Raw genomic sequence first — 24,488 nt, 5'->3', positions numbered from 1 at the left:
CTTCCCCCTTTTGTCTCTTGCTCACACTTTGATGTTAGTATTGTAAAAAGGTGTTTGGCAAATTTTCGATAATACTTGACTAATCACATTGCTTTATGGTTTGTATAGTGTCATCATAGGGTCTCCCTGCCCCCTCCAATAACCTGTGATTGGATTGTATGTTTGTATGTTTCCTTCCTTGTCTCACTCTGGAAAGGATTTGGAGACTTCCTATCCATATGGTAACTGGATGAAATGTTAGTATGAAGAGAGGATAGTATAATAATGAAGCCAGGGGGGCTGGAGTGATAGCACAGCGGGTAGGGCATTTGCCTTGCACGAGACCGACTTGGGTTTAATTCCCAGCATCCCACATGGTCCCCTGAGCACCGCCAGGAGTGATTCCTGAGTGCAAAGCCAGGAGTAACACCTGAGCATCGCCGGGTGTGACCCAAAAAGCAAAAAAATAAAATGAAGTCAGGAGCAGGTGTGGTAAAGTCCTACACTGTTGCTGGAGGGGCACTGCAGACCTGTCTCTAAGTATAGACTAGGAGTGCTCTCCAGGTGATATTTTATGATTGCAGTAGTTGTTAAGATGAACTTTGTAGTTGCTCTAGATTAGGGCTTTTCGAACAAGTCTCTGTGGCGATGTTTAGGTTTTCACTACTGGCATCTAATGGGTATAGGTGAGGATGTTGCTGAACACTCTATAACACAAGAAAGGTGGAGAGCATTTTTTTTGGGCGGTGGGGGATCATACCCGGTGTTGCACAGGGGTTACTCCTGGCTCATGCACTCAGGAATTACTCCTGGCGGTGCTCAGGGGACCATATGGGATGCTGGGAATTCAACTCAGGTCGGCCATGTGCAAGGGCAAACGCCCTACCCTCTGTACTATTGCTCCAGCCCCCAAGGTGGAGAGCATTTAGAACACAGTATGTTACTGGTTGTGACCAAGCAAGGAGGTCATTGCTTGGTCACAACCAGCAATGTGGCTGGGAGGTAGAGCATTTAGTGTCTTATTAGGAGTGTGAACAACTTCAAGGGAAATAATTAAGGTTTTTAAAGAGACTGAGTATAACAGCCCACCAATTTCTTTTTGTTTTTTGGTTTTTGACCACAACCAGCTGTGCTCAGGATTTACTACTGCTCTCCACTCACTCCTGGCAGGCTCAAAGAATCATATGTGGTTCTGGGGATCAAACCCAGGTTGGCCATGTGCAAGGCAGGTACCCTTCCTGCTGTACTATATCTCGGTTCCCTTCCAGCCTGTTTGTTCAGAAAGTTCTGGAGCAATTGGGAAGCTGTTCCTTGAGTTTGATGAGAGATGGTGAGGGAGGTCAATGGTGGTAGAGCTGAGAAGTGGGTAGATACTGAAGATATAGCAGAGGAGGTAACTTTGTGTAGCTTTGTATTTCTGAGCTTGTTCTCCTGGAGAATGTAGGGATGAGAGGTATGAGATGGGGTTTTCATAAGCATTTCTTTTACTCAAGAAGCCGTTTGGGGGGCCAGAGCAATAGTACAGTGGGTGGGGCGTTTGCCTTCATGCAATTGACCTGGGTTCAATCCCTGGCATCCCATATGGGTCCTCCAACACCACCAGGAGTAATTCCTGAGTGCAGAGCCAGGAGTAACCCCTGAGCATTGCCGGGTGTGACACATTCCCCTCCCCCCGCCCCAGCCAGAAAAAAAAAGAAGCCATTTGGAAAACTTTAACTTTATGAGCAGAATCATAGTTATATACCTGGGAGAAACCTTTGGGCAGTGTCTATTCTTGGCCACTGAGCGGACCTGTCTTGGCCCCTGTCATTGACCATAGTGAAAGGGGACACTACCTTCCTTGATTCCCTGCTTTTCCACAAAGGATGTTAGCCTTTCCTGTTCTCCTGTTTCCAAGTGTCTCTTGAAGTATTCTTTATGAACTTTCTTTGGCGTTGTCTTTATAGCACTCTCCATTGGTATAGTATCAGAATGATTTAAGAAGGATCAGAAGAGTAGGACTTGATCCTGAGTCCTAAGTCTCCCCCATTGATCTGATTGAACCAGTATGGTCATGTTACACCACTTACCTTAACTGTAAATAGGGAGGGTTAGGTAGCTATGTAAAATTGGAATTCTGTTATAACTCAGCAGTGAAAGTTTTGGGAGTGCAGAGGCTTTATCTTTGCTCACCATTTGTTTGATGGTATTAGGGATTGAAAACAGGGCCCTTGTACATGCTAGGTTCTTGCTACTTGAGCTATCTTTCCAGTCCCTGCTCATTTTAATACTAAAGCCTAGGACAATATCTACCACACACAACAGTAGGCACTTGTAAATGCTAAACAGATGTTAATAGTGAAAGAAGTATATGGAAGGTGACTGGTAAATAGTTAATGTTATGTATAATCTTTGTGCTGGTAGACTTGTTTTACTTCATATAATACTTCAGTCATCCTGGTTGACTCTTCTCATGAATCACTTTTCCAATCTATTCAGTAGGATTCCAGTGAGAGCAGAAGCAGTCTTCCCAAGTTCTTACCTAAGGAACATTATCTAGAAGTTTTCCATTTTTGAAAAAGGAAAACACAGCTGGTGGTTTAGAATAGCCCCAGCAAAAAAGAAAAAACACATTTAGGTCAAAGATTATTACTTTTATATTTTGGTTTTGGGGCCACACCCACGGGTGCTCAGGGGTTACCCCTGGCAGTGCTTGGGGACCATATGGGATGCTGGGGACCTAACCCAGGTCATCCGCATGCAAGGCAAGCATCCTGCCCACTCCAGCCCCAAAGATTATTACTTTTAAAGAAAGTATCAATCTTAGTACCTTTACCAATATAGCTAGATCAGATCGTAAGGAGCAGCCAACCTCATTTAAGGGCCAAGAACAGATCTCATTGGAATAGATTCCAGTGCATCCCTTCAGTGGAAGTGCTGCACAGAGCAGCACTCAGTGAACTCACCAGCTGATGAGTACCCATTGTGAATAAGTGCTAGAAATGTAGCAGTGATTCAGGAAGCCTGAAGGAACTTTTGAGGAGCAGCTTTTGATGCATTCTTGCCAGTGAAACCAGGAAGAGTAACTACTGAGGTTTAGAACATCCCTAATAGAAAGAAAAAATACTTAGGAAAAGGTTATTAATTTTATTTATTTTTTTGTTTTGGAGCCACATTCAGTAGTGCTCAGGGGTTATTCCTGATGGTGCTTGGGAGACCATATGGGATGCCGGGGATCAAACCTGGGTTAGCCATGTGCAAGACAAGCATCCTTGCTACTGTGCTATCGCTCAGCCCCCACAGGAGAATTTTAAATAGAGTGCTTTGGGATGTCTGTAAAAAAGTAAGGCTGTCATGGAATCCTGAGCTGGAGGATTTTGCAGGTACGAAAACTTTTGGAGAGTGCTCTTGGAATGTTCTCCCTGTCTGCAGGGAGAGCAGGAATGGATATGGAGAAGTTAGCTGTGATGCAACAGCAGTTGCAGCAGTCTACTCTATGAGGAGCTTTGGAGCTTGGAGTAGACCTTCAGAATGGTTCTGAGTTAGGGGTAAGGAGCCCAGGCCTCTTTTTTTTTTTTTTTTTTTTTGCTTTTTGGGTCGCACTCAGGAATTACCTGGCGGTGCTCAGGGGACCATATGGGATGCTGGGATCCGAACCCGGGTCGGCCGCATGCAAGGCAAACGCCCTACCCGCTGTGCTATTGCTCCAGCCCGCCCAGGCCTCTTTCATGACCAGTCATTGGGTGAGTGCACGCTCTTTAGAGAAAGTAGACTGATTTTGATTGAAGGGGGGGGGGTGTTGTTTGTGAACCACACCCAGAAGTATTCAGGTCAGTATGTGTAGCTGCGCTCAGGGATCACTCCAGGTGGGCAACCTCCTGTGGGGTGCTGGGTATTGAACCTGGGTCTGCTGTAAGTAAATTGTACTATTACTGCTCTGGCCCCTTGGAGGGCGGGTCCTCTATTGAGGACAGGTCCCACATGGAAGATCCGAAGTAGTAGCTTTCAAGCTGCCAACACTCCCACAGATGGAGGTAGGACTGGTAATGCCACAGCATCCACTATAAGACTGATAATGCCACAGCATTCACTATAGGGCTAATGGAGCAAGGTAGCCATCTGAGGGAGGAGTTTTCCAGGAAGAAAGAACAGCTATAACTTGCCTGGCTGGTTTGAGGAATAGCAATGATATCTTGTGATTGTAGTAATGCATAGGAAATGAGCCACAGAATGTACAGTGGACTGACTCAGAGAGCCTGATGGGCTGCTAGAAAACCTAGCTTCTCATGATGGGGCAGAGTAATAACAGGATCAGACTCAGATCTCAGAGATTTATGTGACTGCTGCATTGAGAATAGACTCAGTGTGGGGGTTAGGAAGGAATTTGGGAGACTGGTTAAGAGATCCCCAGTGATTCTTGGAACTAGAGTTATGGTAGTGATGAATGTGCTGTTGAGATTCAGAGAGCAAGAGTTTGTAGTATATATACAAACACATTAATGTATATATTATTTTTAGAAATAACAGTGAAAAACATCGTTAAATGTACAGTTTGATGAATTTTTACATATCCATTCTTTAACCTATTCCATTAAAATATGAAACATTTATACATCCCAAGAGGTTGTATTGTAGTGGTAGAGTCACCAGAGTAGAATGTAGAAGAATGAGATAAGAGAGATGACTTCATGATGGACATGGTTATTGTTCCCTAAGATTTCTCAGACTTTGAGGAGGATGGGCCAAGATGGAATTTTAGATAGGGTGGACCAAGTGAGGCAACCACTTAGGACCTTCCCTGATCTCCCATTAGCTGTGTGACTCCCTCGAGCTCTCCAGTCTAGGGCTATTGTTGTTTGTTTTGTTTTGTCCTTTTGGATCACACCCAGCGATGCTCAGGGGTTACTCCTGGCTCTGCACTCAGGAATTACTGCTGGTGGTGCTTCAGGGACCATATGGGATGCCAGGGATTGAGCTCCTGCACAAAGTAAGTGCTTTGCCCACTGTACTATCGCTCCGGTCCCACTATTTTTAAAGAATAGGACAAGTGGCTATATTTTTGACTGATGAATTGCCATATTTAATTATACTGAGATGCTTCTTGTGGTGTTATGTGTGACTTTGCTAGGGAAATATTGGGGGTTTTGGTTTTTTTTTTGTGCCACATCCAGGTATACTTCCTGGCTCTGCGCTCAGGGATCACTCCTGGCCAGACTCAGGATGATATAGGATGTCGGGGATTGAACCCGGGTCAGCCGTGAGAAATGTGAGGAGTAAGAGAAATGTGAGGGGAAAGCGAGAGAGAGCTAAATACATGCTCAAGAGGGAAAACAGCCTTCTTCAGAGGGGAAAAAGCCAGGGGAAATTCTTTGATACAAGCGAAAGTACCATAATTTGATAGTTTTGGTTTATAAAATGCAAAGTAAAGTGTTTTACTATAAAGGTAATAAATGATCCAGAGAGATCGTACAGCAGGTAAGGTACTTCCTTACACATGGCCAAACCAGGTTTAATCACCAGAATCATATATGGTCCCCTAAGCACTACTAGGAGTAATCCTTGGGAATACAACTAGGAGGAAGCCCTGAGCACTGCTGGATGTGACCTAAAAAAAAAAAAAAGATAAAACTAATATTTTTCTAATATTTGGAAATACTAGAGAGAACAGAAAGGCACATACGCTGTTAAAACTTTTTATATGGTCTTGGAAAAAGTAGCAGTGACTTGGTGCCTAAAAATAAACATTTTATTTAGGGTACATATCATACTATAAAAGCAATTGAAGGACAAACTCTCCACTTGTTGCTCAGGGGTCTCTCCCAGTGATATGGGTGCATGCAAAGCAAGTGCCTTGCCTACTGCTGCACTCTCTCCAGCCCTAAATTTTAAGAGCATTTCTGTTTTGAGTTTTTTGTTTGTTTATTTGTTTGTTTGGGGGCCAGATCTGGCAGGGCTCAGGGGATCATATGGGATGCTAGAGAGTGAACCTTCATGGTAGGATTGAATCTCCATCCCATTAGAGTATTTCTGTTCTGCAAAATTAGAAGAGAAAATAATGTGAAGAAATAGGGCTGGAGAGTGATTGCAGGAGGTTGCTTGCTTTGCAAGTACCAACTCAGGTTCAGTCCCAGAGTACCACACTGAATGATCCCTGAGCACAGATCAGGGATAAGTAAACCCCACACAGCAGGATATTGTCCATTTTTTTCGTCTTTTCTCTTTTTTGCAATTTTTATATATTTTTATTTTCATAAAGTAGTTCACAATAGTTTATTACAGGTAGTATTCAAACACCAATCCCACCACCGAGCACCTTCCCACCACAATAAGAGGGATGTGTGTGAAGGTTGTTGTACTTCATTCTGGAGCCATTTAAGCCCATATACAAGCGGGGCTGGAGCGATAGTACAGCGGGTGAGATGTTTGCCTTGCATGCGGCCGACCTGGGTTCGATTCCCAGCATCCCATATGGTCCCCTGAGCACTGCCAGGAGTAATTCCTGAGTGCAAAGCCAGGAGTAACCCCTGTGTATTGGCTGGTGTGACCAAAAAGCGAAAAAGAGAGAGAGAGAGATTGAGAGAGAGAGAGAGAGAGAACACAGGCAAGTATGTTAAAACCAAAATAAGTGGGCTAGGATAAGAGGTTGCATGGCTGCAAATGTGGCCGCACCCTCCACGAAATTCTGTGTTGCTCTCTTCCAGGAGCTTCCTTTCTATTCTGTATGGTGAATCTTTCAGCCACTGAATACTTATGGTAGGCATCATTGTGGTAGTACTTTGCTAAGACTGGAGAAGTGTTTGTGGTTGAATAATTCAGCCATCTAACTCTTATGAGATGTCGTTGTGATAGTCCTGAGAAGACTAGGGAAGTGTTTGTGGTTAGAAACTAGAGATACCAGCAGCAGATGGCTCTGTGAGACAGCCAGCGCTATATGACAGCTAAGAACCCACCTATGAAGACTGCCTTCTGAAGATTGGGAGGCAAGTGACAAAAGTATACTTGAATTTTGGTCCTCTGCCAACGGCTTTCTCCATTCTCTCAACAAATACTGAGTGCCAAACCACAGCACTAGGTCCTAGGAATGCTTCTGTCAGTAAAACAGACAAAAGTTGCTGAACTCTGTGAGTTTAAATTCTGTGGTTGGGGTAGACAGACATATGATAAAGGAAAGTATGTAATATGTAAGAAAAAATGTTAATTGCTAAGAAAAAGTTCAGACTTTAAGGCACTAATTAAGCCAAAATGGGTAAAGTATACTTCCAAGTTGGCCTCTGTTAGAGGGTGATATTGAACAAAAACTGAAAGGAGACCTGGAGGAGCTTTAAGGTATGTATGGGAGAAGAGTTTTTGTGGGGTTTTTTTGCTTTTTTTTTTTTTTGAGTCACACCTGGCAATGTTCAGGGGTTACTCCTGCCTCTGCACTAAGGAATCACTCTAGCGGTGCTGGGGATGCCAGGGATCAAACCCAGGTTGGCTGCTTGCAAGGCAAACACCCTACCCACTATACTATCACTCCAGCCCTGAGTTTTTTTGTTGAGGAAAGAACCAGAGAAGGAACTCAGTGGAAGTCTGCCTAATGCAATCTAGGAAGAGAGGTCAGTAATTGGGGAACAAAGATGAAATTAAAAAAAGTCGTGAGCATGTTGTTACACTTGACCTGTTGGTTTTTCCTATTTGAGGCATAGCCTAAATTGTGATGGGCAAACAATAAACAGAGCAGGTTTGGGTATGAAGGTCGAGAATTCTGAACACTTCGAGAAGTTGAAAGGATAAGATGTCTGATGGGCATCTGGATAGGGTTAACATTAGTGACCTTAGATACAAGAGTTTCTCTGTAAGAGTACATGATCACTTGCACAAGAGAAAGATTATTTCATTATCACAATAATTAAGGTTTTTTATATTAATCTTGATTACCTTTACATTTAGTACTTACATATAGTTTTTCAAAAACAGGCCCTAATGTGTTTATTTCTTATGATGTTGTCAATTCAAAACTAGTCTACAAAATACTGCTTAGAGAGTCTTCGTGTATTATGTTTAATTTCTTTCAGGAATAACACTTTACAAAATTAGTTTAATACTGACTTTCACACAATTTGACTATCTACGTATCATATCCAGATCACCCACTCTTTTTTATGTTTTATTTTATTTATTTATATATATTTCCCCCTTTTTATTGATTCTCCGTGAGGTGCAGTAACAGCGCTTTCATGTTTGAGCTTCGATCATGCAATCATCAAACACCCATCCCTTCACCAGTGCATGTTTTCCACCACCAAAATTCCCAGTATTCCCCACCCCCACCCTCCCATTCCACACCTACCCCTTCCTGTATGGCAGACAGTTTTCACAATACTCTCTTCTTTTTCTACTTCCATATTTCAAGCCCAGTCCCACCACCACTCATACCTACCAAAAAGGCAGTGCTAGATAGTGTGTTTTATATTGCTTGTTATGGATACAATATAATGTCGCGCAGCCATGAGAGCTTCCGCATGCTCTAGAAATTCCAAAATGTTTTTTCTTTTTTTCTTTTTGGGTCACACCCAGTGATGCACAGGGGTTATTCCTGGCTTATGCACTCAGGAATTAGTCCTGGTGGTGCTTGGAGGACCATATGGGATGCTGGGAATCGAACCTGGGGCAGCCCGTGCAAGGCAAACGCCTTACCAGTTGTGCTATCTCTCTAGCCCCCTAGAAATTCTAAAATTTTAATAATCAGAGTCTGGAGAGATTGCTGCAACAAGTTGCTCAGGTCTGAGATTCATTTGTGTGTCTCTGGATCATGGCCTTGTGGGACCTTAAGTAGACAGTGGCTGTATGTGGGTGTCATGTCAGGGTCCCGTTGGGGCAGGGGAGAGGGGAAGGAGAAGGGCCAACTCTTCCTCTGTCTCATGAGGCCTGACATTTGTCGCCACCACCACCTGTACCTGGAGTTTTTCACTGAATTCTAGAAGATGGCAGCCGCTGGGACTCCTAGGGGGCAGGCGGAGGGATGGCACCTGCCCCCTTCTGGAGTGGCCTGGCGAAAGTGGCCTATTGCAAAGTCCAGAATCATCTCTGCAGCAAGTTGCTCGGGTCCAAGATTCATTTGTGTGTCTCTTGTTATATATTTTTTAATGAATCACCGTGAGATACAGTTAGAGACTCACAAACTTTTGCGATTACATTTCAGTCATACAATGATTGAGTACCCACCCCTCCACCAGTACCCATTCTCCACCACCAGTGTTCCCAGAATCTCTCCCGCCGCCACCCCCACCCTGCCCCACCCCTACGCCCTGCCTCTGTGGCAGGTACATTCCCTTTTACTCTCTCCTTTTGGGTGTTCTGGTAGTAAGTGGCCATCATGTTTGGTCTGTAGTCTACCTTCAGCACGCATTTCCCATCCCAAGCAAGCCCTCCAAGCATCATTCACTTACAGATCACCCACTTTTATTTACTTTTATTTTTTTTAATCTTGAGACTTTATTTTTATTAATTGAGACGGAGGGTCACCCATACTCGACTGCCGGGGACTACTCCCAGCTCTGTGCTTAGGCAACAATTCAGTGTTGGAAATTGAATAGCATCAGCTGCACACAAGGCAAGCAAGCACCTTAACCCTTGTTCTCTCTCTCTGGTCCTGTAATTTTACTATTTTACATGTGAAAGACAAGTATTTAATTGTTTTGTGTTTTGGGGTCACACCTGGCAGTGTTCAGGGTTCACTCCTGGCTCTTGACTTAGGAATTACTCCTGGTGGTGCCTAGAGGACCTTGTGGGATTTTGAGGATCAAACCTGGGTCAGTTACTTGCAGGACAAATGCCTTATCTGCTGTCCTATCTGTCCAGCCCAAGAGTATTTAGTTCTTTTTGTTTGGTTTGGTTTTTGTTTTGGGGCCATACCCAAATGATGCTCAGGGGTTATTCCTGGCTCTGCACTCAGGAATTACTCCTGGAGGTGTTTGGGGGACTGCCAGGGTTCAAACCTGGGTTGGCAAATGCAAGGCAAATGCCCTATCCACTGTACTATCACTCTCGTCCCAAGGAGTATTTAGTTCTGTAGGTTTGTTTGTTTGTTTAACCTGTTTGTGAAAATCTACCATAGTCAAGTGATTGACACCCACCTTTCCTTCATCAACACACATACAAACACACGTTAATTTTGGTTCACAATTTTTTCAGTTGTGATAAAACACAAAATTTTTATCATCTTCATCTTTTAAGTGTATGATTTTGTAGTATTATGTATATTCACATTGTTGTACAGCGAATCTTCAGGATCTTATAAAACTGGAACCAACCAAAGTAAGCAACTTTTCATTTCCCCTCCCATCCCCACAGCTCCTTACAACTACTATTCTACTTCCTTTCTCTATAAATTTGACTACCATGTGACTCATATTAGTGAAATCATACATTATTGTGGCTTTCTAACTGACTTATGTTAGTGTAATGTCATTGAAGTTCATGTTGTAACGTGTCAGAATTTCCTTTTTTAAATCTGAATAATATACTATTTTATGGGTGTACCATATTTTGTCTATTCATCCATCTATGCACACTAGGGTTGCTTCCATTTCTCAGCTGTTGCAACAGCTAGTGCTGTTATGGTACAAAAATATCTGAGACCTTGCTTCTAAATCTACTGAATGTATACCCAGAGTACAATTGCTGGATCATAGGTAATTGTATTTTTGATATTTTTGAGAAAATGTCATCCTAATTTACTTTAACATGTCCCTTTACATTCCTACCAGCAATGCAGTGTTACATGTTTCTCCCAGTCTGTGGTACATCACTGTAAATGGGAATGCACTGCCAGTTAACCCAGTTACACCTTTTGCCAAGTTGCATTCTGAGCCCAGAAATGCTCATTTGCCTCTGAGAAATAATGTGGCACAATGTCGTGTCTGTTTCATAAGGTGCTTTTGAGGCTAAACAATCAAAAACTGTTTGGAAACTAGTGTTTGAAGAGACAAAATATATTCAGTCTGCTTGGCTGGTGAGCCAATGTGACAGGTGGATATCTGGCCTTTGTTCCCACAGATTAGAAGCTCCCTCTAAACAATTACTTTCTGGTTTTAACGAATACCTGTGTTCTACACAGCTGTCTGGAACCAAAACGTGAATCTGACCGTCACATTCTTTGTTTTAGAGACGGTTATAGAAAAAGGATTTTGCTCCCATAATGGTTTCTTGCCAGGGCTCCACTTAGGCTTTTAATCTACACTCTACAGCATTATGTTAGACTGTTCTTGACTATGCCTTGTTTTCCTCTGCCAAAAACTCTTCCCCACTCTGCTTGTTCCTCAACTCTTAGAACTCCATTTTCACCATCACTTCCTTTTTTGTTGCTATTGCTATGATGACTGGGTTTGCACACACTTGATTATGATGCTTGCACAGTTGACTACAGTGCTCACTTAACTTATAGTTCATACATTTTGATTATATTGCTTACAGGGATCTTACAGCTCTGTGCTTACATATTTCTTGGGGGTGGGGGGCCACACCCATCATTGCTCAGGGCTTAATCCTGGCTCTGTGCTCATGGATCACTCCTGGCAGGGCTTGGGGGCCATATGGAATGCTGGGAATTGAACCTGGGTCTGTGCATGCAGAGCAAAGTCCCTACCTACTGTACTCTCTTTCTGGCCCAAGTGCTCACAAATCTTATGTTGTGGTGCTCACACACATCTGTGTCTCAGAGATTGCACTCTCTTAAAGCCCTGCTGTCTCTGGAACTGTGCTTGGCACATGTGGGCAGCACTGTAGCTCTAATTCATGGTTTCACTCTTGCAAGGCAGGCTCTTTCAGCCATTGACCCATCTCTAAGTGCCTCGGCCTCTTGTTTAGCTGTGCTTTCTGTAAAAATGTCTATGCGCAGGTGACTTTCTGCTTAGGCAGGTTTTATGTGATTTGTGTGATCACATTCTGTTAGGGTCATTTATTGTATGCAATCTGGGAGCTTCCTACAGAGCTGAGACTCCTGGTTCTCAATTTTTTTGGCTCACTATGAATGAGAAAGCATCCAGTGAATGCTAGTAATGAGTTGGTCTGATAGACTTGGATTATGATTGTTACTTGTGCACCCAGACCTCTCAGTGGCTCAACTCTGTGTTCTTGGTAAATCACATTGATCTGTGACTTAAGGTAAATAAATTTGTGCTTCTTGGGGACACATTTAATACTATGTGTTCCAGATTTAAGGAACAGAAAAAGTATTTGGAGGACCCAAGTGCCCTTTCTGGATGACCTACTCAAGGCTGATGCTGAGTCAGTTAAAAAAAATTTGCTAGTCAAAATGATTAAAAAAAAAAAAAAGCCCAGTTCAGGTTGACTTAGGGAAAAAAAGGTGAATGAAGTGGAATTTTGGGTTATATGTACTTTTTCAAAAAAAGACTACTCTCCTGATAGGCTAGTGATTTTATTGTTTGTGATTCTGCAGCTGACTGTTCATTTCAAGCTACAGGTTGTCTGCTGACATGACACAAACAGTTGTGAGTAAAATAGACGAGCTCATCTTGGGTCCTGTTTCTAGGGCTTTGATTCTCATTATTGTCTCAGTTCTCTTATTCTCTCCATGTGGCCAGCTTAGAATTCTCTCGACATGGTGGCCCTAGAGTAGTCTTATGAATTGGGTTTGTTACATGGCAAGTAACTTTCTGCAATCAAAAACTGAACTTCCCAACCTTCTTTAGACTTCAGCCTATAATTGGAACTGTTAGTTAAAAGGATCAGGGCTGGATCAATAGTACAACAGGTAGGGTGCTTGCTTTGTTTGCAGCTGACCTGGGTTTAATTTCCTGTACCCCTTATAGATCCCCCAAGTCCCACCCCCTGGCCCCCAATAAAAGGACTGAGGTCTCCAGGCAGTGCTCAGTTAAGCAAGTCCAAGAACCCAAATCAGGTCATCTGTAGCCAACACGCACAGTCTGGGCCCCTACTTTCCACCTTTGCATTGGTTCCTTCCCTGCTTCACAGGGAAGGGGGGTGGGGCAGGAGCAAAGGGGCAGCTGACATATCACAGTATTCAAAGGCTTGAAGAGCTCTGGAGTCAATGCTGTGACTTCCACCAGGTAACTGTGTGGTATTGGTCATCTTCCCTAAGAATTGTGTAGCTCAGTTTACCCTTCAGAGGTGATCTCAAAAGTATCTGCCTCGATGGAATAGAGAAGGGATGACTAAGAAAATGGTGGCTGGAGAAATCATCGGGATGGGAGATGTGTGCCGAAAGTAGATAATGGACCAACCATGGTGACATCAGTGTCTGTGTTGCAAGCCATAATGCCCAAAAGTAGAGAGAGTATGGGCAATATTGTCTGCCATAGAGGCAGGGAGAGGGTGAGAAAGGAGAGGGGGTATACTGGGGATATTGGTGATGGGAAATGTGCACTGGTGGAGGGATGGGTATTTGATCATTGTGTGATTGTAACCCAAACATGAAAGCTTACAACTATCTCACGGTGATTCAGTAAAATTAAAAAAAAAAAAAAGTATCTGCCTCAGAGGATTATATGAGATTTATTAAGTGTCCTGGATAGTGATGCCAGTAGAGTTGTAGGAGTATATCAAACACTAAAGCATCTCATAACTTGGGAAGGAGAGGGTCTGGCCTAGGAAAGACAGCTTGAAAGAACATACCTTATGTGACACTGACTCTCCTGGATGGAGCTGTTGGCTAGCACTCCAGTGGCCTATTTCAGCTTTACTAGAAGGCCTAGGTGGAGCTGGCAGTGCTGATGTGGTCAAGACTTCCTGATACTATTCTCACTCTACTTGGAGACCTGCTCTTCTCAGTTCCACAGGATTCAATGGCATGGCTTTACCATTGGTTTCTGGAGTCACCAGGACTATGGGCCTGCTTTCAGCACTAGGTGCCATGGCCTCCATGTTCCTCAGGAGCTTTGGAGGAGGAGCAGTAGTGTGTGCATGACTCAATGCATACATGGCCCCTTTTTAAACCATGAGGCTCGTCTCACATTCCAGATGTGCCAAAACCTCATCTTACTATTGTTTCTTGCCTGGTCCCTCAGCCTTTGGGAAAGTGTAGAACATTTTCAGGGGTTGCCTGTAAGATTCTTTGGCTTTATCACATGTGGCAGCTGCCTGACCCATATGTGGCTCATGAAGAGCATGAGCATGCCAGCTTATCTCTCCACCTGGAGAGAAAACACCAGTGTGAGCATTTCCAGTCTTTAGCTGTGTTCTCAGCACCTACCTTCTGTTATCCCACTATGTGTATTTTTCCAGAGTTTTGGGGGGTGGGAGACTATTTTTGTAAATTAAAAAAAATTGTGGTGGGACAGGGCCAGAGAGATAGTACAATGGATAAGGTGCTTTCCTTGCACTCAGCCAACCTGGGTTTGATTCCTGGTATTCCATATAGTCCCCTGAGCACCGCCAGGAATGATTCCTGAGTGCAGAACCAGGTGTAATCCTGAGCATTGCCAGGTGGTGTGGTCCCCAAACAAAACGAATAAGAAAGAAATTGTTGTAGGGGACACTTTTGACATTCCAATTTGGGGACCACTGCTGTTGGGAGAGAGGGTGGCATTCAGTGCTGCTATCAAGTTTAAGGCCTTGCACATGTACGGTATATGTGCTCTACCACTTCCCTGCACCTAGTTTTCTAGATTCTTGTCTTGAAAATAAGGTGGAAATAATTAGCCAAGGGTACTGTAGCTCAATAGTAGAGCACAATGTATAGCATTTATGAGACCCTGCACTACAAAATATAAAGATAAAGTTTTAAAGATAGGACTAATTAGGGTCTACCCTGTCCAAACAGGATGTGGGAGTATGAGTAGGAACCAAAAACCAATCGGCACATTCCATCAAGCTTCTGTGAATGCACTCTACTGCTAGATCTGGCTTTATTTTTTGAGGGGAGGGGGCACATCCATCAATGCTCAGGGGTCACTCCTGCACTCCTGGCTCTACACTTAGTACCCCTTTCACTGCTTGAGGGACCATATGGAGTGCCAGGGTCTGCCTGTGCAAGGTAGGCTCCCTACCCGCTGTACTATCTCTCTGGCTCATGATCTGGTTTCTTAGAACCTGTTTAGAGTTTTGAGCTATTGGGGTCCAATCTTGTGAATATTGGAATAGAGGAAATTCAGAGAAGATCATGACTGAATTTCCTATGTTTGGGACCACTTTGAACACTTTGCGTATACAGCTGTTCCTTGATCTGTATAATGCTGTATAGTGCTCTGACTCTGGGCCGTGAGCCTCAGGTGATCTTAGGGACCAGGCCAGAGCTGCCACATGATAGAGGCCTATTATGGTTTTTATGATTTTGGTAGTTAGGATGTTCAAGATACGAAGTAATAATGTGAGTCCTAAACTTCCATAGTATTTTGGCTTAATCCCTGAGACAAAATGGGGAATTAAAATGCTTGCATTTGGGGGGAAAAAAAAATCTTGCATTTGGCATGCCTACTGAACCTTTTTTGCTCAGTTTTACCTCCCAGTATGGGGTAATGACTGGTAAGTACAGGAGCACATTTCTCTTTGTCTTGTGGAAGCTCATGCTCAGTTTGATTTTAGAAAAGTGACTCCCCAGAAGACAAACTGAGCTGGGTGCCATCTGGGAACCATGTTTGCCATTGCCCTTTTTTTTTTCCCCATTTGCTTTTCCACCGCATTTGGACTTTTAGCTTTTTTTTTTTTTTTTCTTTTTGGGTCACACCTGGCGATGCACAGGTGTTACTCCTGGCTCTGCACTCAGGAATTACTCCTGGCGGTGCTCAGGGGACCCTATGGGATGCTGGGAATCGAACCCGGGTCGGCCGCGTGCAAGGCAAACGCCCTACCCGCTGTGCTATCTCTCCAGCCCCATGGACTTTTAGCTTTTAAGCCACTACAACTTCACCCCATCTTTCCCAGCCATGTCTACACTCAACATCATGTGAGTCTAGTTATGCATTGCCATCATCTTGTCGTGTTGCCTTTGTTAACCTCTTGAGTGACAGGGACAGAGTAAGCTAAGACAGACATGGTTAAATAGCCCTTTATCTGTTGTTGCTTTGTTCCTTGTCGTGAACCTAATTTGTCACTGAACAAATATTACTGAGATACCCTTAGCAGGCCTGTCAGAAGCTAGGCCAAAGATGAGGTGATGAACTCAGCAATGATTATCATGGTGTTCTTATCCTAGAAGCAGACTAATCTGCCAGACGGGTACCACCGAGCATAGGGCCAAAGATTGCCTTCCACAGCTCAGGGATTTGAACCCCTCACCCCCTTTTTTTTTTTTTTATTAACTCTGTCAATCTAGCCTTCCTATTTAATGTTATGCTATGGACCTGCATCATGTGGGAACTCGTAGCTACACTCTGTCCTTTAGAGGCATTAAATACCTAGTTGAACAGTTGACAAGAAGGAAGTTCAGACAAAGGAGATGTGTAGTAAAAAGGTGACCAAAATGTCAGTGCAGCACAAATATACCATATGGTATTTTGGAAGCAGAACCACAAATGGAAGCCATGTTCACAGTGTGGGATAGAGAGATCACTGGAAGTATTAGCCCCTTGTAACTCAGCTTTGATATAAGCAACTCACAACCTTTCCAAAAGTATATCTCTGGAAGTTGTAGGCTCTTGTTCAGCGTACCTCTCTGCAAAGACCTAGGCAGTCTATTGGTTTAGTATCTCTAGTAATGGTGCTTTGTTCCACTATTATTTATGTATTTATCAATATATTTATTTGGGGTGACCTCTCAGCTGATGTTTTGGGCCACTCATAGTAATATTTGGCCAAATATTCAGGCCGGATGGTTCATGCTAAGTCCAAAGGATTTGTGGATGTATAGATGCTTGAGATCTGTTGTTGCCAGAGGCTCCCAGGGCATGTATGTATATATATATATATATACATACACACAGACACACAGGGAGGAGTAGGTAGAAGGAGCACTCAGTGCTGGGGATTGAACCACAGTCCAAAACATGCAAAGCATGGTCCCCTGACCTCTGTTTTAGTATCTGTCTGCACAGCCCCTTGTCCCACCTTTTAGTCTTCTGGACATTTAATATTACTGAAGAGTCTTCACTTTATACTCTAGCTTAAATGGTTATATCTCTACTCTTATTCTAGATAGCCTATTTTATTTTCTACTAGCAGTGATATAGAGATATTAGTTGAATAACTAGTATTTTAAATTTTGTGTTGGTATTCTTTAATGTATAAATGCCAAGGTAGATGTTGTGTCTTTTTATTCCCTTTGTTTCCAGGCAAGCCAATTTTTTCAGTTGATATTCACCCTGACGGGACCAAGTTCGCAACTGGAGGACAAGGTATGTTCATGAAGTAACAGAGGGAAAATTCACAGCCCTGCCCCCCTTCTCTGCTTCTTCTGATTGACCTTAAAGAGAGAAAATAGACTATGTTTTCAACTGAGTCTGATTGTGACTGCACTTAATCACTGTCACTGTCATCCTGTTGCTCATCGATTTGCTCGAGCAGGCACCAGTAACATCTCCATTGTGAGACTTGTTACTGTGTTTGGCATATCAAATATGCCACAGGTAGCTTGCCAGGCTCTGCTGTGTGGGCTAGATATTCTCGGTAGCTTGCCAGGCTCTCCGAGAGGGGCAGAGGAATTGAACCTGGGTCGGCACATGCAAGGCAAGCGCCCTACCCACTGTGCTATCGCTCCAGCTCAGTGACTGCATTTAAAACGTGTTATTAAAATGTTTTATCCAAATGGATTGAGTGTGTGTGTGTGTGTGTGTGTGTGAGAGAGAGAGAGAGAGAGAGAGAGAGAGAGAGAGAGAGAGAGAGAGAGAGAGAGAGAGAGAGGTACTCTTTATATTTTTTTTTGACAGATTTATCTTCTAATTCCTATTTATTGGGTCAGTGTTAAAGTCAGTTGGCATTCTCCAAGTCCTGGCATACTAAACAGGGAGAGTGACTGATAATCCTGTAAATAAAAGCCCCAACCCCATAGGCAAGAACTCTAGATCCACATCTTGGCTCTGGAAGCCAAGATAGAAACATTATGGACATAGTTTTAATCTGAAAATGGAGAGTGTGTGTTAAATTACAAAGACAGAGAAAGTCATTTTTCGAGCTGCAATAGCAAGATGGTAGCACAAAGTAGCATATCAATAGAACTCAGTCTCTGGTGGCTTCATGCCTATACAGATTGATCCTCAGGCCAAATGTTGCAAGATGGATTGGATCATGCAGGGAAGTTGTTAGATCAGGGGAGGCCTGATTTCCTTATTGCAGGCTACACTGGACCATTATCCCACAGACTTACCTAGGGGCTCTGGACTTAGATGGAGGGCCTATTTGCTCTTCATCCACCCAAGTAGCATACCTTTATAGTATGCTTGGCATAGTAAAAAGCTAGGAAAAGAGAATAGTTTTGCATAATGGCAGGGAGGTCATTTCAGGTATGCCTTTAATTTTGACAGATACATTTCAAGACATTAGTTTGTACCTCTGTGTTGAAGTATACCTCTAGTAAAAGCTAAATAGTGTTATCTATTCCGGGTTTTTTTTCATAAAGTCAAGTTAGTCTCAATCTACTACTAGTCCATAATCGTTCTGGGAGGCAACGGGGATGGGACTTACCAGGTATTGCTCAGGTTCATTTCTGGCTCTGCTCAGGGATCACTCCTGGTAGTACTCAGGGGACTTGTATGCTGAGTATCAAATAAGTGTCTTAACCCACTGAACTATTCATTCAGTCTGCATAAGTTTATAATTTTTTTATCCACACCAGTCTTTAATGATTAATTCATTTTTTCTATAATTTATATTAGTAATTAAAATTTAATCTTATTTAATAAGTCAATTATTTATACAAACTAAGAAAGGACACTGTGTCTCATAATTAATTCATCTATATCAAATTTCTGTTCTTGAATGTGATGCTATTTCTGCTCCTTCATTTCAGGACAGGATTCTGGGAAGGTTGTGATCTGGAATATGTCTCCAGTCCTCCAGGAGGATGACGAGAAGGATGAAAATATTCCCAAGATGCTTTGCCAGATGGACAATCACTTAGGTATTACAGAGTGGCCCTTTGCAGGCTTTACGTGTTGGCAGAGTGCCCAAGGTTAGCACATGTGTTTGTAATTAGAAAGATAAGGCCCCGTGCGGCGCTAACTCCCCTCGGCCTGCTGTCTGAAGGCACAGATGTTGGCTGCACACCTGGGTGAGTTATTCGGCAGAAGACTCGGCCCGCCCACAGAACCATCTTTGGACAGTCTGCAGGTACCTCTGGTGATTTCCTGCTCATGAGTCGTTACTGCCTGATTCCATGGGGCTTTGGGGCCAGCAACCTGGAAAGCAGTAGGGTTCTGGGGAAGGGTGTATAAAAAAGAACTAAAAAAAAGAAAAGTCTCAGATTGCCAGTGTTTCACTCTGAGACCCTCTGCTATGACCCTTCGGCCATCAGACAGTATTGTAGTTTCCTTCCCTGCTTAGGACCTAGTTTCCCACCCTGAACTATTAGGGTGACTACCTCATTCTGGTTTCCAACCTAGCTTTCTCCCCTGAGATGTTTCATTAACGATTGTTTCCTTCCTTTTCTGTGTGTTCTGACTTTCCAACATGCTTGTCAGTGTTCTACCAGCTGCAGAGTCACTCACAGACCATATGTATGCCACTACTGGCAGTTGTTCCTTGTATTACAGGGTACCCACAGGCCTTGGCTTGTCAGGGACCAGGACATTTCTGTTGGTCATAGTTTAAAACTACAGAATCAATCAACTTGCTGTGCTTACAAGTTTGGCAAATTTGAATTTCAAAGGGCTAACAGGTAGAATACCCCAGAACTTTGTACAAACCAAGCTGCTTTCCTGAAAGTTCTGGAAAAAAGCATCTTAGCCTTTGTTTAGTACATGCTTCATGTCAAGTGTAATCTCCTCTCAAAAATGCATGTCATTGGTCTTTTAGAAATGAGATTTAGTTGTCACCAGTTTTCATGGAAATAATCTTCTTCTGTTGACTGTATCATTAGCACTAACAATTCATAGGGATTGTTAGCTTTTTCCCCTCCAGATGCTTGTCTGGGAAAATTTGAACAGAACAACGGTAGGTTAGTTCTTAAACTTGTTCTGGGGCTCTGACACAGTAGGAAACTTTAGAAGATTAGGTAAATTAAAATTTATAAACCCTTTGCATCTTACCAAACTCTGCATAAAACAAATGGGCGTGACTATTGGATTTTCATCACCTTATTTTTTTTTCTTCCCAGCATGTGTGAACTGTGTGCGGTGGTCAAACAGTGGGATGTATTTAGCTTCTGGGGGAGATGACAAACTGATTATGGTGTGGAAGCGGGCTACGTAAGCATCATTTTCCTTTCTTCACATTTTATTTTTAGAAGCTTCTTTACTGGTCTTTATCATAGTCACCTTTCCCCATCCTGGCACTGTGAAGTGTCCAGAGTACTGACTTCTTAAGTAGAAAGCACATGTAGGCTATAAGCAGCTGGGATTATTAGAAGAGACCACCCACCTGCTTGGTTACCTGCTGCACTGGCCCCTCAAGTGGGTGCAGGATTTCCATCTGAAAAAGGATTGATCCTTTCCAGAGCTGACTTGGTGGCTTTGTTTATTTTGCTCTTAAAATGAAAATTGAGGGGCTCTAAGGGAATCTGCTGCTGCTGGTCTAGAGCCACTCTCCTTGCCATTCACCTCATGCTCTATCAGCCACATCCTGGGACTCCAAGGACCTTCCTGGAAAGACCCTGCTCTGTACCCACAATAAACAAATCATTACCTGGAAATCCATGTTTCTTTAAACTTAAGCAATGGGTCATGAGGCTCTCTTCTCCAGCCTGTTCCCAAAGGGACACTGGGAGTCATTCAGGCTGGGAATCAGATCTGCTCAGCCAGAGTGACCTCTGCCCATGGCTTCAAGTGACATGTCTTGTGTGGCTCATTCAGCAGTCTCCACAAGCTCTTTCTATGGGTTTGTGAAGCATTCTGTGGAATTGGGGGCCTTTTAACTGTTCATATGGCTAGAGCTAGTTTTTCATAGTTCCAGTGCTTTCTTTGCCTAAGGTAGACAGAGGTATTCAGTTCATTTTTAAAGTCTTAAAAATATCATTGTTTTTATTGCTTTAGCCAATATAAGTATTATATTTAATATACAGTTTGGAAATTAAAAAATTAAAATTTTTGAGCAACAGTCTCACCATAAAAACCTATGGTTAATATTTTGGTATTTTTTCTGTGTGTCCTTCTGATCCATTTTTCATGCAAAGATGCTATCTATATTATGTGTATTTTTTTTCTTTACCTAAGTCATACTATGTATAATCTGGGTCTCTGTTCATTTAATTATATATTATAAACATTTCCCATGCTTTGGGTGTTCTTCTGTCACAAGATTTATGATTTCTGTATAATATTTCATCAAGTGCATGGATCATAATTTGCCTAATCAGCCCCTATTCAACAGTTCCATGCATTCCAGCCTTGTCTGTTTTTGCTTCAGTCTGTTTGCTATGATAACCCATGCTGCAGGGAGTATCTATGTTCAGTTCCTAGAGCATTCCTGGAATGCCTTTCTGACTCCTCTCTCACACAGGTACATTGGCCCCAGCACTGTGTTTGGTTCCAGTGGTAAGCTTGCCAATGTGGAACAGTGGCGATGCCTCTCCATCCTTCGGAGTCACTCAGGCGGTGAGTGGGTCTGCCTTTTGGGGTGGGCAGCCTCTGCAGCTATGTGGTAATCCTTTACAACTTTGTCGAAGACCCAGATCTGGACTGTCCCTCCTGATCACCATCACCTATACAGCCTGCCAGTTCATTAAGCTCTGTGCAATCACTGACCTTACTGCCTGCCTCAAGCTGCATTCACTGCCCCCACTCTTACCCTAATGGGGTATAAGTTGATATCTTTAATGTAGAACTCTCCACGTTTTGCTGTTTATCCTCGTGAACACTACCTTCATTATTTTCATTAGTGGATCACCAAGTCCATAAGCGCACTTTATTCCACAGAACTCACGCACAGGAACCTAATGAAATTTTATCGTTGACCTTGAATATGTTTGCAAGATGTTTTATATAAACTTGGTTTGAAGAGATATTTAGCAGATTTGGAATGAAGAAGAGAAAGGTCAATTTCTCAAGCCACTTGGTTAGATGCCAGGTAGTACCAGAGTGTATACATCTTAGGTTGGCCTCAGAAAACCTGTGGTATAGCCTCAAAATGATGTGAAGAGTTTCCCAGACAGAGAAAAGCAGAATCAAGAAAGGATTGGTGTAAATGTTGGCAGCATTTTACCACTGCTGGTTCTTTACATAGAAGGGAGAGAGTAATGCTGAGTGTGTAGAGACCAAGTCATGGAAGTCTCATTCTCCCTGTTACTAAGGGCAGCCTGTATCATGGAAGAGATAGGGAACCATTTAAAGTTCTAAAGTACAAGAGGTTGGTCATTCTGCCAGATGTTTGAAAAAAGGAGGTTTTAATGGTTCAGATGAAAACTAGACAGGCCTGGGGCTGGAGAGATAGCACAGCGGGTAGGGCGTTTGCCTTGCACGTGGCCGACCCAGGTTCAAATCCCAGCATCCCATATGGTCCCCTGAGCACGGCCAGGGGTAATTCCTGAGTACAGAGCCAGGAGTAACCCCTGTGCATCGCCAGGTGTGACCCAAAAAGCAAAAAAAAAAAAAAGAAAAAAAAAGAAAACTAGACAGGCCTGATGATTTGAGATTGAGAGGAAAGATTGATCTGGGGAATACTTAGGACGAGAAAAGGAGAGAAAATAGGGAGATTCCTAGCTGGGAACCTAGGTGGCTGGTGGCGTCCTCTGTTGGAACAATAACGATAGCAGTCTCATGGGAACGAATCTCTGTTCTGTATGGGGTAAGCCAAATTTGAAGGGAGAGGAATGAGTATGTCAAAAAGTTCATTGGACTTTTTGACTGGAGTTCTGAGGAAAGGTGGAGCAGTAGTGAGAGATTTAGAAGACACAGACTGTAATCCATTGGCAGTACATGCTCAACAAAACTGCAGACCCTCAGAATGATAGGTAGCCAAACCCATCTGTGAGGGTGTTCAAGGAGTGGGGCCTCAATCAGGACTTCCTGTGAGGCTTCAACCTAACCTGAGTGATAGGCAAAAGCATAATCTCAGCTTTTCCCTGCACTGTGGTACTCCTTTGCCAGGCAAATTGGGTTCCCTTTCTTCGTTATGATATGTGCCATTTCTTAATCAGTGTTTGGTAGTGTAAGGGTTGATAGAATTATTCAAGAAGAAAAAGTCAGTGGAAGGAAAGAGAAGTGAATACACAACATTTAGTCTTTGAAAGAAAAATGTTTTTTAAAAAAACATTAATATACCATAAGTTTTTTTTGTTTTGTTTTGTTTTTTGGGTGTTTTTTTTTTTTTCTTTTTGGGTCACACCTGGTGATGCACAGGGGTTACTCCTGGCTCTGCACTCAGGAACCACTCCTGGTGGGGCTCAGGGGACCATATGGGATGCTGCGAATCGAACCCGGGTCGGCCGCGTGCAAGGCAAACGCCCTACCCACTGTGCTATCGCTCTAGCCCCCATACCATAAGTTTTATTTTTTTATTTTTTAATTTTATTTTATTGAATCAGCATGTGGAAAATTACAATGCTTTCAGGCTTAAGTCTTAGTCATACAATGCTGAAAAAACCATCCCTTCACCAGTGCCCATATCCCACCACCGAAGACAAAAAAAAAAAACACAGTACACCACCCATCCCACCCACCCCCGTACCCCCCCCGCCTTGTAACTGATAAATTTCACTTTATTTTCTATTTACTTTGATTACATTCAATATTTCAACACAAACCTCACCATTATTATTAGGAGCACCCCACTAGAGTCAGACCTGTTGTGAAGAGAAATGAGGTCGCACTGCCGCTACTGCGGCCACGCAGTTTTGTATTTCTGTACTTTAACAACTAAGTCCAGGGAGATTTCATCTGGATATTCGATCATTGCAAGCTTGTAAACCCCATCTGTGGTCGTCATAATATGGCGGTCCCCACGCCCTTCATCCCCGGGAAGGGACAGGCGAGAGAGAGAAATACCTTTCCCCTCCCGGGCGGGCATGGGGTCACAGCTTAATTCTCTGGCTGGAGACAATCTGCAAGGAGCAGTCCATGTTGTAGTTGGTTCAGCTGGGTCTGGATTCACGCTCGTGCGGCTCCCGGGGTCACATCTCGGCAGCGGTAGGAGCCATACCATAAGTTTTAAACATACCTACTGCAGATAGTTTGCACACCTTTATCATATTTGGAATATTTGGGGATTTTTTGGTTTTCGGTTTTGGGCAACGTCCAGCTGTGCACTGGGCTTACTCCTGGCTCAGTGCTTAAGGGACCATATGGGATGCCAGAGATCAAACCAGATCTGCTGTGCGAGGCAAACCCCCTAACCTATATACTATATCACTCTGGCCCCATAGGAATTTTTTTCTAGGTTCTTTTCCTATTCTATTGTGTAGTTTAGTTATTTTACTTTCCATTTTTGCCTAATGTTTCACACAGGCCTGGCTGGGGGTGAAGACTGGTTTGTAATTAGAGAATTCC

The 24,488-nt window shown here is 43.2% G+C and overlaps 1 protein-coding gene across 3 annotated transcripts in view; it reads left to right on the top strand.

Moving 5' to 3' along the window:
• LOC101551916 (protein HIRA) overlaps window positions 1–24,488 on the top strand; it is a 91,384-nt gene that overhangs the window by 3,484 nt on the left and 63,412 nt on the right. For 2 of the 3 annotated variants that reach the window (XM_055119578.1, XM_055119579.1), the window contains exons 2-5: window positions 17,187–17,249; window positions 18,860–18,970; window positions 20,165–20,255; window positions 21,505–21,599. In XM_055119578.1, the coding sequence (XP_054975553.1) occupies window positions 17,187–17,249; window positions 18,860–18,970; window positions 20,165–20,255; window positions 21,505–21,599 (360 nt within the window). Of the gene's footprint in view, window positions 1–17,186; window positions 17,250–18,859; window positions 19,180–20,164; window positions 20,256–21,504; window positions 21,600–24,488 lie in introns of those variants that run through there. The other variant, XM_055119580.1, reaches the window with a different exon arrangement.

Source organism: Sorex araneus, chromosome 11, assembly GCF_027595985.1.
Source record: "Sorex araneus isolate mSorAra2 chromosome 11, mSorAra2.pri, whole genome shotgun sequence".
NCBI lineage: Eukaryota > Metazoa > Chordata > Mammalia > Eulipotyphla > Soricidae > Sorex > Sorex araneus.
This window is presented reverse-complemented; position numbering and strand designations above follow the sequence as displayed.